The sequence below is a fragment of the Melozone crissalis genome, unplaced genomic scaffold (assembly GCF_028551555.1).
Source record: "Melozone crissalis strain CALT ecotype California unplaced genomic scaffold, PUWL_Pcris_2 ptg000005l_1, whole genome shotgun sequence".
NCBI lineage: Eukaryota > Metazoa > Chordata > Aves > Passeriformes > Passerellidae > Melozone > Melozone crissalis.
The window spans coordinates 22,122,682-22,138,914 of NW_026535783.1; the positions used below are offsets into that span (position 1 = coordinate 22,122,682).

Consider the following 16,233-nt stretch of genomic DNA (forward strand, 5'->3'; position numbering starts at 1 on the left):
ACCGTCAGGGACTGAGAAATTGAAGTGACAGGGTCTCATGCAATTCAGGTTGGAAGGAAGCTCAGGAAGCTGGTCAGCCTTACTGTTCATCTTGTGCTGGTAGCCTTTGCTTGCCTTGGTGTTTATGTGCATCTTCTTTGGGCTCAGCTGTGTCTCTGTGTTTATGTCCACAGCATCAATTCATCTGCCTGAGAGTCGGATGCTGCTCACATTTGACAAAGCGCTGCAAGAAAATCCCCCCAGATGGTTTTGTAGTTTTAAGCAGTAAGGGGCACAAATTTCAGGAGGATGGGGCTGCCCCTAAAACAAGCGGGACTTTTTGAAGGGTTTCAGCAGAGGGGTATTTCCACCCTGCACTGTGGAGTGGAAGAAGAAGGAAGGAAGTGGGAGAACAGCTGCAGCAGCTGGAGTTGCCAGGATCAGCTTGCCTAGCAACCCCCTTCTTAGAAGAGGGTATCTAATTCAGAAGCAACAGCAACATCAGAAGCCGCCCTGACACTTGGTGAGCTGGGTGCACACTGGGGAGCATGGGAGCTGTCAAATCACCAGCTGTAGAGCTCCGAAGCCTCCTCAGTTTTTTGGTAGGTCTACCTAGATCTGCTTTACAGAACTTATTCCTCTGATCTGTGTGTTCAGAAAGAACTGTATATGGCTTATTACAGTGAAACAGCTATTTATGCTAGTTGTTGATTTTTATTTTAGTAATGTAGAAACCAAGAGTAATGGAAGATATATTGGAAAAATAAGTTGTACCATTCCATCTTATTCTATTCACATTGTGTTGTGATAAGCAATTGCACAGTACAGTAGATGGTTATGCTTTAATTATATGTAGAAAAACAATAGCAGATTGCATGAGTAGAAACTATTATCTTTTACTAGAAATAGAATAAGCCCAGAGTACATTATCATAGAGTATTCTGATCTGTTAGCATACACCCTAAAGTATATTTTTAAATACATGACTAATATAATCTGTTTATATACATATATAATGTATCTTTTATTACTGTTACAATTCAATTTCTGTGCTATTATGATGCTGTATTCTACCTGTAATAGGCTTATGCAATTCTTATTTTATATGTCATTGTGCATATTAATATTTATATGGATAAAATTTATTGTGTTATTAATATTGTGTTATTAAAAGAATAACAAAAATTACTCCTTCATAAATTTTAGGTATGAAAGATTAAAAGAAACGGAGCATTTTGGAATGGGGGGAGTGCCATTCTAAAAGAAAACAAAAAAACCTTTGTTAAATAAACTGTCTCTCTGCAGATGGTCCTAGAACCATCTGATCTTTGCAAAGAACCATTTTGGGGGAGAAAGGTTAGTTAAGTCCACTAACTGTTTCATGCCAGTTTCTGGAAAAATCAAAATAATGTACTGGTTGTGTTTGTGTGGAATTTTTTTTTCTTTTTCCCTCCAGAAGTTAGAGACATCAAAATCTGCCAGCCTATGTTTCTGCATTTTGTTTGATTTCTGTAGAAGAATTATAAACTTAGGAGATGGAATCCATCCTTTCCTTCTTCTTATCCTGTCTTTTTTTGACTCTTTTTTTTTCTTTTTTTCTGGCAGGTGGTATTAGTGGAAGGGTGGCATGATTTAGATAACAAAGACTATGACTGTTGGCCCCTGGAAAAGCCAGATGAGTATAACATGCTGGACTGTGGAGGTGAGTGAGTCATAAAGACGACTGCGTATCTTACTTGGGGAATGGCTGAAACCCCCAAATTGAAGTATTCGTAATAATAGCTTACTCATGATGGATGTAATCCGTGATGAAATGCATCTAAATCAGTGACGACCTCTCTTCCTAGAGAAATAAGTGAAAGAAAACAACTAAAGATACTTCAGAGTAATTATTTGTCCAGTATACCTTTGTTCTAACAGAAAAGTAATAACAACAGCTGTATCCATTTGCCCAGAGAGAAACTGAAAACATTTTCTTTCTCGTTAGAAAACCAACTGGAATTTAATCCAAATGAAGCATGGAGGCAGTGCAACATTGTAGCAAATCTACTTGCTGAAACTTTGCATTGTAATTTCAAAAGCATACTGTGCTTAATCAGTAAACCAGTAAGCAAAATCACCAATTCTACATCACGCTTTTCCACCTGGCACAAAGCTCTTCCATGACTACCTAAAAAAACCCTGATACCTTTAATAACATACTCCTGTCAGTTTCCAAAATTAATTCATATGATGAGATAGCGACAAAAAAATACCCAAAAAAAAAAGTTGGTAATTTATTGAGTTGAAAAGCTATTTAAGGAGCTACTGATATGTGTAAAGCTCAATTTGAATATATAAATATAAAAGTTTCTTATACTCTAGGGGTTATAAAGCAGTAGAGCAGGCGTCTCAGAAAGGTTGTGTCTTCTCCATTCTTGGAGATTTTTAAAACTTGACTAGACAAATGCTAGAGAAACATCCTTGAGATGACCCTGCCTTGAGTAACACAGGCTTGGACCGAATGATTTCTGTGAATGCCTTCCAAATTCAACTCTTCGTGATTTTGTGACTTTGTAACAAATAAATAACTGATGTAAAGGAACACTTTGTTTATGTTGTAAAAGGTAGGACCAGAGACATGCATTCAATAGGGTTTTTAGAAAAAAACCCAAGAGCACTTCAGAAGGTGGTTCTAATAAAACACTTCAGGAAATATACTGCTGTGTCACGCTCTTAGCTCAATGTTACATTTAAACATTCTTCGATTAATTCTCTTGGAACTGTGAGGTTTTAACTAAGACTTTTATTCCTGTATGAATTTACTCTTGGTTTAACACTGAAACAGCTATTTATCACTACAGATGCCTTGTTTGAACCTATTTTTACTAAGTACAAGGAAAACTAATGTGAGTAGATTGCTAATTAATATGTACCCATTGCAATCAGTTGTAGAATGAACTTCCAACTCTATCCTCCCTTTCTTTGTAGGTTTTCTTTACCATTTTCTGGGCATTGCTAGAAACAAAGCAAAACACATATACTGTGGCCTCATTGCTGTGGAATTAGCAAAAGATTTTCAAAGCTTCTAAATGTGGGAGTAACTGTCATTGAAAAAAGAGTTTGGTTTACCTTTCTGAGACCTTTATAAGGAAGTAGAAAATAATTTAACCGAAATTTGTGCTGACCTTTTGTCTTCATTCTCATATATTCTTTGAAGCTCAACTCTCTTACCTTTTAGTTGAAATCACACTAGCATTTTTTTTACATCTTTGTATTATAGTTTTCACATAATGTTAGCAATTAAAATGGGTTTTTACTTTTCAAGGGAAATTATCAAGGGAAATCAAGGTTATTTTACAAATTGCCTAATTAAATCTGATAGTAAATTAGGGGGGAAATAGTGGTTTCAGTACTGTGCAAGTGAAGAATGTACTTGTTAAAACAAGTATGAGTAACAAAAGAGGTCATAACTGAACAACAAGAACAAAAAATGAGATGTCTTGTAAGGCAGGTTTACCAGTCCTCTGCAGAAGGAATTTAGTACTTCCTGACAAACTGAGTTACACAGTTTCATTATGTAAGTAATTTGATGTGGTGCAAATTAAAACCTTTATCCAACAATAGACAAAAAGGTAGGTTAATGCGCTGGGAAGATTTTGATGGTGTTAAGTTTATGGATTTAAGACTTCTCCCAACTTTTATCCTACTTCATTCTCAGGCACAGAGGACAAGAGACATGATGGGGGTAAATCATCTTTCCCAGTTTAAATTGTGAAAATGGAAAATGGAACAGATGTCTGATATACTCCTTCCACTGTTCTCTGTTCTAGATGCCATATGATTCCAGCACGTGATAATGCATTCTTAAATATGTAATTATTAGTATTTATGTTTCATGAGTTTAAGGGTTTTGACTGAATTTTGTGTGTGGTAGAGTTGTCTGTTCTCTTCCACAATAAGGTGTGTCTCAGTGGAAGCAGCCAAGAATTAAGGGTAATATTGTCTGGTCAAAAGAGGTAAGCAAATATACCAGAACAAACATCAATGCGATATAATGGAAGCAAAGTTAGTTTACGCAAGATGAGCAGATTTTTTGTTGCATTTATCCAACTGCTTGGTCTGAGTGTCAGAACTCTTCAAATAATGTGCATTTGTATTTACCAATACAGCCATTAAAATAAATGACTCTATTTGGCTCATAAAAAGCAATTGGAGAATACTGAGAGGGTTACTCATAGGGTTGTGAAGCACTGGAACAGGCTGCCCAGAGAAGCTGAGGATGCCCCATCTCTGAAAATGTTCAAGGCCAGGTTTGATGGGGCTTTGAGCAACCTGGTCTACTGGAAGTTGTCCCAGCCCATGGCAGGGGAGGAGGGACTAGGTGATCTTTAAGGTGCCTTCCAATCCAAACCACTCTGTGATCCTATGAATAGATGAAAATCACTACAGAGAAAGTTTTATATTTGTATGTATCTGTTAAGTAAAAAACTGTATCAAATATTATGACCCATGATTGCACTTTTCTAGGACTGGAGATGACATGGGTTCATAGGCCTCCAGAAAAGGCTGTGAGTGGGGAGTCCTTCAACGTGACCTATGCCGTCTTTGCTTCAGACAGTTTTTATCAATATGCTGTGCAAAATGGAATCCTTTCCCACAGGTATTACTTCTTATAAAAATGCTATAATGGTCATGAGTATATGAGGATTTTGTGTGTACATATTCAGTGATATAATTGGAGCAGACATTCTGGAGCTCGTCAGTGATATAATTGGAGCAGACATTCTGGAGCTCCTCATTAATTCCTTCCATGTTCTGAGATCTCTCATAGCTCTATTTGCCCTGCTGTTTTTCCCTTTGCTCTCAGACTAGCCATTATGGCATGTTTGCCTGCTAGGTCAGAGACAGGGCACATCACTACTGTCTCAGTGCAATGCTGGACTTCTTGCCTTCTCTACACATTGAATTTATGAAGTTGAAGTTTCATCATGAGTCACAGGCTCTCTGTATCTTACACTCATTTTAATCGTAAGTATGATTCAAGTGCACAACATGGATATGAAAAAGACCTGACTCCATTAAATTCAGTGGTCAACTGTGCTTGATTTCTGTTGGATTAAAGTCACTCCAAAAGCTTATATGTCAGCTCACACACTGTGTTAGTGACTGTGGACATGGACAGTTAGGGACTATGTAGGGGTGCAGCTCCAGATCTACAGATCTATAAACCTGGGGGGCAATACGCTCTGATTTCGTACTTTTGTCTGTAAGTAGCAATTCTCCATTCCTATATAGGAACACCTGAGACAGAGGGTGGGACCCCACTTCCTGTGCTGTTGTGTAAGAGATGTTTACAGAACATTTTTCTCTGCCTGAGAGTTCACATTGCAAAGTTCAATTTATAAGAGCTGTTATCGAGAGTTATTTTTTTTCATATTGAAAGATGATCCATAATCTATTTGCAACTGCAAAAAATTGATTTTTTTTAAATTTTGGTCATCTATGTACTATGTTTAAAAACTACTTAAAATTTTTTTATCACATCTTCTGAAATGTATGGCTGCTAATAGTTCTGGGAACTTAACCATGAAGCAGGTTTTTTGACTGTTTGGCATGAATCTCATTTTTCTAGTCTTCCCTGGGAGACCCACTCCCTCAAATCAGTAAGGAACTTGGAAAAGTCTCCTTGAAAATAGAGACAGATGGCAAATATTTTATAAAAAGGGAGATAAATCTATGCTTCAGTTTTCAAAGGGATTAAATTTGCTTCTCATTTTGTCTAGGTTATCTAGTTGACACTAAAGGTTACAGTGATTGACCCAAATATACCTGAGGTTGGCAAGTCAGTGTATGGGCATCAGTGTAATTGGATAAAGCCATGATGAAGTTATTGAATAAAAAATATAGAATACTGGAAAAATTTTGAAAAGGAAAGAAAAGTGCATGGTGGAATTAGACACTAAATTAATTAAGTGTTTTTCTTAACTTCCAGTATGAACTCAAAGGCTAGTAAATTTTAATATTTTATCTGTTTAGGTGTTTTGGAGGTTGACATATTTACTTATGTCATATTTCAAATATGCCTGTGCCCTCGTAAATCTGGCCATGAGTACAATCAATGTTAACCTAATCCTTTGTCGTTTTGTTTATTTATCATAATTAACAGTCTTCTCATAATAAACAAAGCCTACTGTTTTTGACCTAACCATTATTGGCTAATTCTTTCATTAAGAACAAGCCAAAAAATAAATCCTGTGTTCTGAAATTATTTTCTAAAGATCCAACACAAGTGCATAACATTTCAGCTGAATTGCAATTATTCTGGCTGTATCTGAGTAAATCATGTTTGCAGAAAACAATTTTATCTTACAGCCAGATTTATTAGGGTGATAACCACTGAAAGTGTAACTGAGGAAACAGTGTTGCATCACACATTTCGAGGTGAATACATGCATCTTTCAGGAATAAGTTTTCAAAAGTTGTTTTGCAGCACAGTCTGTTCAGAAAGTCTGCTCTAAAGTTGTGGTTTGGGAAATTGTATCTGGTGTATAAGACCATTATACTTATTTTCCTCAGCAATTTAGATTGTGAAGACTGGAGCTAAATGGTCTGTATGAATTTCATGCATAGATGAAGGTTTCTGATTGGAAACTTTGAGACTGGAAGTAGTCAGGGACACATATATCTGAGAGTGGAAGTAGAATAATAGTGTCTTTGCCTGTGCCAGATGAAGAAGTGCAAAGTAATCCCACCTGGTGATGAAGTCAGGTTGGAAGGAGTAGTGGAGGTTGGTCCCTGCTTGCAGCACAGTGCTAGAAGACCCTAGTGCATGGTAGTCAGCAGAGGTCGAGTTGACAACAATTTCTAGTGCTCCAGGAGCATTTCAACTAGAAGACAAAAAGAAAGAAATGGTTCAACAGTGTTTATTTCACTGCATATGTTTTTGCTGCTAATTTGTCTGTGCAGAATAAAGAGCAAGCTCTCATGTGTTTGTTGCAAGTTTTGTGAATGAGGAATGGACGTAAAAGTTTTTCTCTCTCTCCTCCTTGGTTAGCAATGCTACTGCTGCAAAGGAATTCTGTGAGGAGCATGACTGTCCTGCCAGTTGGAAAGACGCAAATGGGGACAACTGCTGTGTCTACCATGCCAACATTCATTCCTGTCCTTTGGCCTTCATGGTTAGTGGGATGGTGCAGCATCATGTGCTCTGTTCTTGCTGCTGGCTGAGACATCATTGTAATAAGCAGGTTCAAGTTCGTGAAGAATTTCTGTGATTACAATTAGTCACAATTTATATAGTTTGATATATATTCACAAATTATGGTTCACTAGAACCACTGTGGCAATGTCTGTCAGTTTTGGAATTTTTTTTGTGCTGGATGCTGAGGCTGCAAGGCAGCATTCAGAATCTCTCATTAGCGGGACCAGTTTCATCTGTCTGAGTTTACCTGAGCTGGACTACTGTGCAACCAAGAGAGAAAGAACGACAGATCACTGCATTCTAAAACAAGCAGGAGAAATTTTTAGTTAGATGTATTCCAGTCTTTCTGTTTTACAGAGTGACTGTGATTAATTTGCTTGGATTACTGGAGTTGAGGAGGGTGAGTATTACTGGCTGTGACCTGTAGAACTGAAGCCTATTTACCTGTGTCCTGAGATGGAATGATTTTTCTTCATTGTTTCAAAGCAAAACAAAAAAGAATCTAAATACAAGATAACAAACTTTGTTCATACAGTGAAGGCAAGATCCATTCTTAGCTTGTCTTCTTGGCCTGTCCCTCTTTGAACAACTACTTAAAGTTCTGATCTAAAAATACAGTTTGGAACACCTTTTTTTTTTTTTTTTTTAATCTGTGAGGTAAGTCTTACCCTGCATAAGAACTTTCACGCAGCTGCCCAGTTTTTCTAGTTAATCTCCCTTCTAGAAATGTGACACGTTCTTCGTGATCAAAGGTGGTGTAATAGGAAGCCTAGCCTACACATCTTGCAGCTGTTTCATATACCCATCTCTGTGAAGGTCTAATGACTCCACAACAGCTCTAGTTTGCTTCTTGGCAATCTGTTCTTGAGGACTTGTTTTATTAATGATTCCCCAAAAGCTTTAGCTGGCACCAGGATTTTGGTTTAAAATAGGAATCCCTGCTGGAAGCATCACGTCAAAATTTTTGTCTAGAATCATAGTAAAAAACTTGAACATCCCACTGCTTTGGTGACCTCTCTATTATTTCTATTTTCCCAATTATTTCTGCTTGAAATTATGGTGTGGAAATGACAAAAGCATGTTCACCAACATGCATCATGTGGTTTCTTCATAGTACTCTAAATGTTAGAGTTTCTGCCTAAAGGAACTCTGAGCTATTTGTTTGTTACAGAGTTGACTATCACTGCATAAGATTGAACATATACTTCTAAATAAGTTTTTCCGTTGTTTGAGAGGAGTTTGGGTTTTCATTGCTTTATTTTTTCAGTATCATGTGTTCTAAAACATTTTATTTTGGTTAATGTGCTCCATTTCTTTTAACCTGGTGTATTGCTTACAGTCCTTCAAAAGAAATGTCTGAAGAATTATCTGGAATTAGGAGACAAGCTTAATCCTTTCAAGTAAACAAAACAGCCAAAATTAATCCTCCATGTTTGCAGTTGTAGGAGGTTTACATTTTAATAGCTTTATTGAGAAGTGCTCTACAAACAGACTCAGAAGCAGTGCCTCCCTTCCAGAGGGAAAAGAATAAAAGACAGAAAAAAAGAAAAAAAGAAAAGCAAGAAAAAAAGCTGCTCTATCAAAAGTGACACTTCAGTAAAACCTCTTGAGAAAAATATTAAAAGTGGAATACAAATCTGGTTCTGATTCTAGCACAGGAAATCAAAAAAAGTGAACCAGCTTTATAAGAACACTCATTCTTCGAGTACACTACTGAGGCTCATCTTTTAAGAAATAACAATATATGTGAGATCTTAACTGAATATAGGAGCAATTGCTTCTCTGCTATTTTGTCACCAAACAGTGTTTCTTATGTTTTGGCAATTTGATAGTTTTGGTTTTAAAACAGAATTTTATTTGCTGTTAGAGAACATAAGTAATTTTGAGAAAGAAAGAGAGGAGGAGCTAGGACTTTTGTTGTGTTATGGTATGCTGACATAACCAATATGTCTTCTAAAGGCTAAAGGAGGAATATGTGGTCCATGGATCCCAGATGATGGTCAGATATTTACTCACACTTTGTCTACTGCTGGCAAAATGAGCCAAAGGAACTGGACTGCCAAGGTAAAGTATATTTATTGCATGTAGGATTTTACCTCATTTGCTCTTTTTGGAGCTTACTTGCTAGTAATTTAATGCAGTTCATGAACATGCTCCCCATTTCATTTATATGTATGTGTTACTATCTATGCTATGCATATAGCTGAGCTGACTCTCAATTCCCAACTGAGTTGACTTGGAAGTCAAGTAAGGTACCTTTACAGCTTGGCTAGTTAGTGGAGATGGCAGGAAAATGAATAGCATAATCTGTCCATTTGAGGTCCGCACTAAGAATACATCTCACTACTGACTGGATATGAACCTGTGATGCAGGTTCCTATGACCATAAGGGAACTTCAACCTGAAAGAAATAGCAGGAAGGCATGCACAGCAGAATGCACAGGGCTGATAGCCCGCCTGGTGAGAAGAAGACACATCAGGAAGGGAATCAAACCAGTCTTTCTCTCAAGAGCTATCTCTTCTGATTTTGAAAGAAATGCACAAATTCTTTTGACAGATACCACAGTCATTTAGTTCTTGTTATAAAAGCTTTCTGTATGCAAGTGAAGTTTTGATGCTTGGTGGTTTGTTCACTTGTTTCACAGGTTGTTTTAGTTCATGTGGGTGTGACTTCTCTCATTGCACACATCAGAGTGGGGAGAATCCAAGCTGCTCTGGAAGCAAAAACCACAGTCCTTCCTGCAGTAGGTATGATATAAAATGAAAATGTGAGCTAACTTCTTATTGACTGCAAATCTCAATGCTATTATCATTCATGCATAGTTACCAAGACCAAAAGCAATTGTTACCCCAGCCTTTGAAAATACACAAATGTCTTCCTAAAATTCTTCTTCACATAACACTGAAGTCTGAAAAAGTGTTTGAGCTTCTAACAGTTGTATTAATCTAGAACAGTAGAAAGTCACTCTTGTCAAATAAGTAGTCAAATACCATGACCAATGGCTTCAGGTACTACAAGGCTTGTCTGCAGTTCATGGGAATCTGAGAATATTCCTCCAGCTAGTGTTCTGAGAATCCAGACACTTTTCCCCTGAAGGGGAGCAGACTAGTCTTAAACATATTGGAAAGGTAGAAATCCATATTGGTTCCCTTGTTCACATTAAAAATTGCTCCCAAGGGCATCAGTCTTCCATTCTCTTTAGTATACCTGTAGGGAGGGAAGCAGAAATGACTGTAACAATTATCTTAGTGATGTCAAATTTTAAAAGTGGACTTCTTTGATAAATTAAACATGCAACCTGAAAAGTTATTGGCTAAAACAAAAGTGTCATCACAATACTCTTGATATCTACTCTTCTGGAAATGTGAGAATATATTTTGCAATGTTATGGGTAAAAAACACAAAGCAACTCCAGTGTGAATAGAAGTATTTATCTACAGAATTTTCTACTCATTTCAAAACAACTGCAGCTGAATTTTCCAGGAAACTTACAATATATCAGAGAAGAAATTTTACAAAATGCAGCTCTACCCCTGAGACAGAAAGTGACTTCTGTTATTATCTTGGTATTATACTGGAATTAGTGAGGCTGAAACAGAATTATTACTGAGCAGTAGAATTTTTTTTAGTTTTTTATTTAATTTAAAAAAAAATTACATAATGACAGAATAATACCTTCAGCTCACCTCTCAAGTCTGAAGTACAGCATGATATTAGTTTAATCACAGAGGTAAAATTGAAATACCATTCAAAACATGGGAGAGGGACTTTTGTTATTTAAGACTTTTGTTTTAAATTACATCTAATATTGCTGATAATTTATGTAAGACCTTGGAGTAAGTAAAGGAAATAATTGGAGTGTGGGTTGCAAGATTTTTTTCTGCAGTTCCCAGTGTCTTTTGCTGCTGCTGAGGAAGGGTCCCTGGCTTCCTGGAATCACAAGTGCTGGATTAAATACAAAGAATGTAAAGAAAATGTTGGCCTTGAAGAACTTAGAGTTTCAGGAAAAAAAGTGTAGATAATGAGAAACACAATAGTGATGAAGTGATTTATACACAAAACATGTCAAAGGCTCACATGTAATTCACATTTACCTTGATGAAAGAGACCCTGTATTACTTCAGAAATTCAGATTGTTCTTTCAGTTGCTGGGATGATGCCCCTGAATTCTTCAAAATTTATTCTTTCTGGGACTCTGAGGTATCCCAAGTCAAGAACCACATGTTTAAATCTGAATACAATCTTGTGGATGGATGAAACTGCCTTAAAATGTTTTGTTTTCTCATCAGTCTGTGGAGATGGCTTTTGTGAGGAAGAGGAAGGCTGCTCTATCTGTCCAGCAGACTGTGGGGAATGCCCTCTTTCTGTTGATGTTAGGATAGCAATTGCCTTACCACTATGTTTTGTCTGCACTGGCTTCATTTTGACAATAATGGTAAGTACCTGTTCTCTACTCTTATTTCCTTTCTCTTCAATGAATTTATTAGACAGAGTGGAGCTCTCTCTAAGTAGAGGGAGAGATTTTCTTCTGCCTTCAGCATTTGTATGCTATGGGAAAAAGCAGAAAGAAGGGAAATTATTTGTAAACCTTCCTTATGAGGGAAACCACTGTACTAGGAATTTTCATCCTGTACTAGGAATTTTCATTCCTGAGGTGGAATCTAACAGGGGAATGGGTAGATTATGGTAAAGGAAAAAAAATTTTCCACTACATGGGGAGCAGGGGATACCGGCAAAGTAAGAGTACTTTTCACTTACAGTAGAACTCTGTTATGAAATTAACAGCTTCAAAACCTTATAGAAGCCAGAATTATAAAAGATTTCAAAATCAAATTAGGTAAATTCATTTAGGAACTAGCTCCACACGAGGCCATTAAATATCAGAGTCCAAACAGAACTTTAAAGCAAAACATTCAAGTTGGGATATTCTCAAAAGAATCATGCAGAGAGGGTAACTTTTTTTTTCTGTTTTGGTTGCTTGATTTTTTAATAGGTTTGTTTCCTTAGTGTAACAAACAGCTTGGTTCCTTTCAAAGTGATTAATTTTACATAATAATAATCAATTATTATAGCAAACTCATGAAGGAAAAACAAAAAGGGAATGAGGAGAGAGGAGTGTATCAATATTGGAGAAGTAGTTTTGGGAGTCTTTGAATGAAAATGACTGTATAAAGAGAGAATGATATTATGGTTTGTTACTTAAGATGCTTATTACTTAAGTGCTTCTGGGAAAGAATATCTACAGTCCTTATGTGTCTGTGTCTTGAAAAAAATGCATTTTTGAGTTTCATAACAGAGGTTTATCAGGTGAATATGGCACCTGTAGAGTCATTGTATTAACTATGTTCATAAAGGGTAATTTATTTAGCCCTTGGCCTATATATCCTGTAAAACTGTAGGCTCCTACTTCCTCAGGGATTCCTTCTCGGTCCATCTTGTACTGCAGTTGCAGTGAGCATCTGAGGTAGGCAGCTGCACAGATAGAGAATGAGTAGGAGAAAGCTGATGGGCCACAAATTGAGGTTCTAAAGGAGGCCTGAATCACGTTTGTTTGTTTGTCACTGTGTGACTTTGTGAGTCAGGAAAGAAGTACTGTTGAAAGCTATTTGAGCATTCCTCAATGGAATCCTCAAGGTAGTTGTGACAATGAGTTTATAGCAAGTGTCCAGTAAAACTACATGATCTGATGGAAATAAGCAACTGGACAGATGAGAAGTTCAGACGATTTTAGATGACAGGTTTTCAGAAAGAGCAACAGAGATTCTTGGCCTTGCATATGTTTATTTAAAGTTCTTGTAGCAAAAATCTATTATTTCTGCTGGGTTTTTTGTATGTTTGGAGTTGTTTGTTTTCCTTCTTTCATTTCTGTAGATATATTCCTACTAAATTCTTCAAAAGCGGCATCATGGGGTTTTAAAATTTTAATGGTTTTACTGTAATAAGATAGGAGAGATTATTTTATCTAATTCAGGAATTGATATAATGTAAAAGGAACCATCTGGGAAACTAATGCCTTCTTTAATGCTTCAAGTACCAGAAAGGATTCCTTTGATATCAGTGTCAAAGGAAGCAAGCCTAGTACTCACTTCTTGCTAATATGTCTTTGTACAGTCACACCTTTGCAAGATAAAATGTAGGTTTCTTTCCTCAGAAGCCTTTTGAAATAAATGGGATGACTTAATTTTGATTCAGTGAGCTCTATATTTGTCACAATTTCAACTAGTATACCAACACAATCTCCACAACCTGTTCCTTGTTCATTATCCGGACTTTTATTACCTGTTTCAATGAATCCATCAGTCCTAATATTAAATTTTGGACTATAGAAAATGGTATAATGATGATAAAATGCTGCTTTGATTTGATGTTTTGGCATTGATTGCAGTTGCATAATTTAATCTGTAGCTCATTTGAAAGCATGTGTTTACACTTTGTAAATGTTAGCTTTGTATGTCAGTTCTACTGAAAATCAGCTATTAGCTCAATACCTTCTTTACAAAGTAGCCACAGAATCCCTACCTAATATTCTTTGTGATAGAGTATTTGACATAATATGGCCTAATTAGTAGGTCATGGGCTAATTCTACTCAAAATATAAGATGCATTGCTCCTTATCTCAGGGTTGGGATGAAGTTCTTGTCATGTACCTATACAACATAGGGCACTTCCATGAGATGAGATGATGTAAACCCCTCATCTGATGTCCAGGCTGAAATGTAAATGCAGACATGTTAAAAATAATGGAGAGCTTATAGACAGTGCAAAATATTACATGTAATTAGTTCTGGAACATAGCCTGTACAATTTTTAATATGTTTATTAGATGCTTTTTTCTTCCAGGCCTGTTATTAATACTTTTGGTTCTAATGTTACTTTAAGACATATGCTGAATGTTTACACTTCAGATTTAGTTTGTATACTTTTAAATGTTCATATTTTATAAAAATAATCTCTGAGTCAATTTCCTCAAAGAGAGGAGGGCTACATTAGGAATGATTTTTTTTAACTCTTGTAGTGGTTTCAATATCAGAAACAAAAGATGCTTTGGGATGAAAGCTGGATTATAGACTTCACCTGCATCAAACAAGGTTAGCAACTTGTAATCTTGATACTGTGATCAGTTTACTTATTAATTTTGAAAAATAATCTGAATTATATTGTTCCTATTTTAAGGGTCTTGCTAAAAGTGAGGCTGTTTTTGAAAGACATATCCAATATTTCATCCCTGTAATCTCTGTGAGCTGCTCACTCATATTTTTGTTTATCAAACAGTTTGATGACAAAGTTATTTAAAATAGTTTCTTTCTTTTTATTTATGTTGATTTGTTAGTCAAAGATGACAAGCCTACCCCATAATAAACAGATAAGCTCTGGAGCTGGATAAAACAAATTACAGTTGCTTCAGTGGAGATACCTTTCTGTATAATTAATCTCACTAAATTGTGCTGGAATTGCACAAATACATTGAGGGATATAGTACTATCTTAATTTCTCTCAGTGTATGCTGTCTGTGGCAGACTTGCTACAAAAAGTAATTAATTTTGGCGAGAGGAATGGAGCACTCTTTTTCTATTTTATCTTCTGGTATAAAATATTATTTCATTTGTTCTAATTAAACAGGTTAAGAATAAATTCAGGTGTTATTATATGCTTTATTATGCTGTACTTAAGACACATATAGATTATTTATTTTGCTGTTCCTTTTTTAGCATTCAGAAGGAAAACAATACCTATGTCCTCAGAAAGGGTAAATCTTTAGAAGTCTGCTGTGCTGATTATACACACACTCATTTTCTGTCTCTTGGAGAAATTGCTCAGCAGATGTCTGCTTTATCGGTGTTCTGTGGGGTTGCTAGTGTCAAGATGTTCTTGTGATAATATGTAGTAGAGATACTTTCAGGCTGAGACTTGAACATTAATTTCTGTATACTTTTGATAAGATATCCTTGTTGTTGTAAATAAGAGGTTTTGGCTTAGAAATTAATTTGATTACAGGAACCAAGATGAATTGCAATCCAGATTTTTGAAAACAGAAATGGAGAAAACAATATAGCAAAAAGTGACATGACCAAAATTTTCAGCTGAAAGTAAATTAGAAAATGTCATAAGCACCACATGTGAGGGAAAGCAATAGAAAGATACGGAGGGAAATTAGAAGCATGATCAAAAAATAACAGATTAAAATTACTTTGAAAACTTGAAGATGAAAGATGTAAGTTTCTTGGAAAAAAGCCTGCAATGCAGCAATGCTGTTTCAGAGTATTGCTCTAAGAGTGATGATTAACAACTTAATGAAGACTAATAACATTACAAGGTCACAGACAGTATGTCTTCTCTGGATGGAGTTGTTCAGAGCTACCTACAGTAGCCTGAAATGCGCAGATATCTAAGTGAAAACACATGAGCAGTGCTGCACCCTGGGTATGTAGCACTCTGTATGAAAAAATAACCTTATTTTTTTAAGATAATTTATTTTTTTGGTGTATTGGACCGTATCTAGACATATAGATATATATGCAGTCTTATTCTCAAAACTATCTCAGGGATCTGCAATGCATTTCTGGTGGAATGCTGTAGAAAGCTTCAAAAGTCAATGCAACTTTTAACTGCATATGGATAATACTATGGTGTGGGAACATGGCAGTCCTGATTCAAGGTGAAATATTGAACTTCCTCAGCAAGATATTTCTACCGGAGAGAGTTGAGATGTCTCAGCAATTCCAAGCCTAATTGGCTAAATCTGGATTTTGATTGGAGATTACGGCATGACGTGTAACTCATTAAATTTGTTTTGAAGTCCATTTTTTACTGTGAGCTGGTCAACAGACATTAAAAAATGTACATTGAAAATCACTGGGATTTTTTTCCTCTTACTGTATTGTTGCTCTTCTCTGACTTCTCTCTGGTGTCAGAATCACTTCCCACATTCCTGTACTTTTCAGTCTTCTAGGAGCTCCAAATAGACTTGTTAAAGTATGGCACAGGGTTTACTCTCCTTCCTTGGGTTCTGTCCTCAGCTTCTGTGTAGCAGCAGGGGCTAACCCTCTCAAGTGCAGAGAAGTGAAAGTTG

General features: G+C 36.3%; 1 protein-coding gene across 1 annotated transcript in view; it reads left to right on the forward strand.

Moving 5' to 3' along the window:
• The first annotated feature begins 527 nt into the window (after positions 1-527).
• Positions 528-16,233, forward strand: part of LOC128945479 (atrial natriuretic peptide receptor 2-like) — a 35,247-nt gene continuing 19,541 nt past the window's right edge. The window contains exons 1-8 of the mRNA XM_054289248.1: positions 528-581; positions 1,585-1,681; positions 4,489-4,621; positions 7,016-7,139; positions 9,122-9,226; positions 9,808-9,910; positions 11,453-11,598; positions 14,179-14,251. Of these exons, the coding sequence (XP_054145223.1) occupies positions 528-581; positions 1,585-1,681; positions 4,489-4,621; positions 7,016-7,139; positions 9,122-9,226; positions 9,808-9,910; positions 11,453-11,598; positions 14,179-14,251 (835 nt within the window). The remainder of the gene's footprint in view (positions 582-1,584; positions 1,682-4,488; positions 4,622-7,015; positions 7,140-9,121; positions 9,227-9,807; positions 9,911-11,452; positions 11,599-14,178; positions 14,252-16,233) is intronic.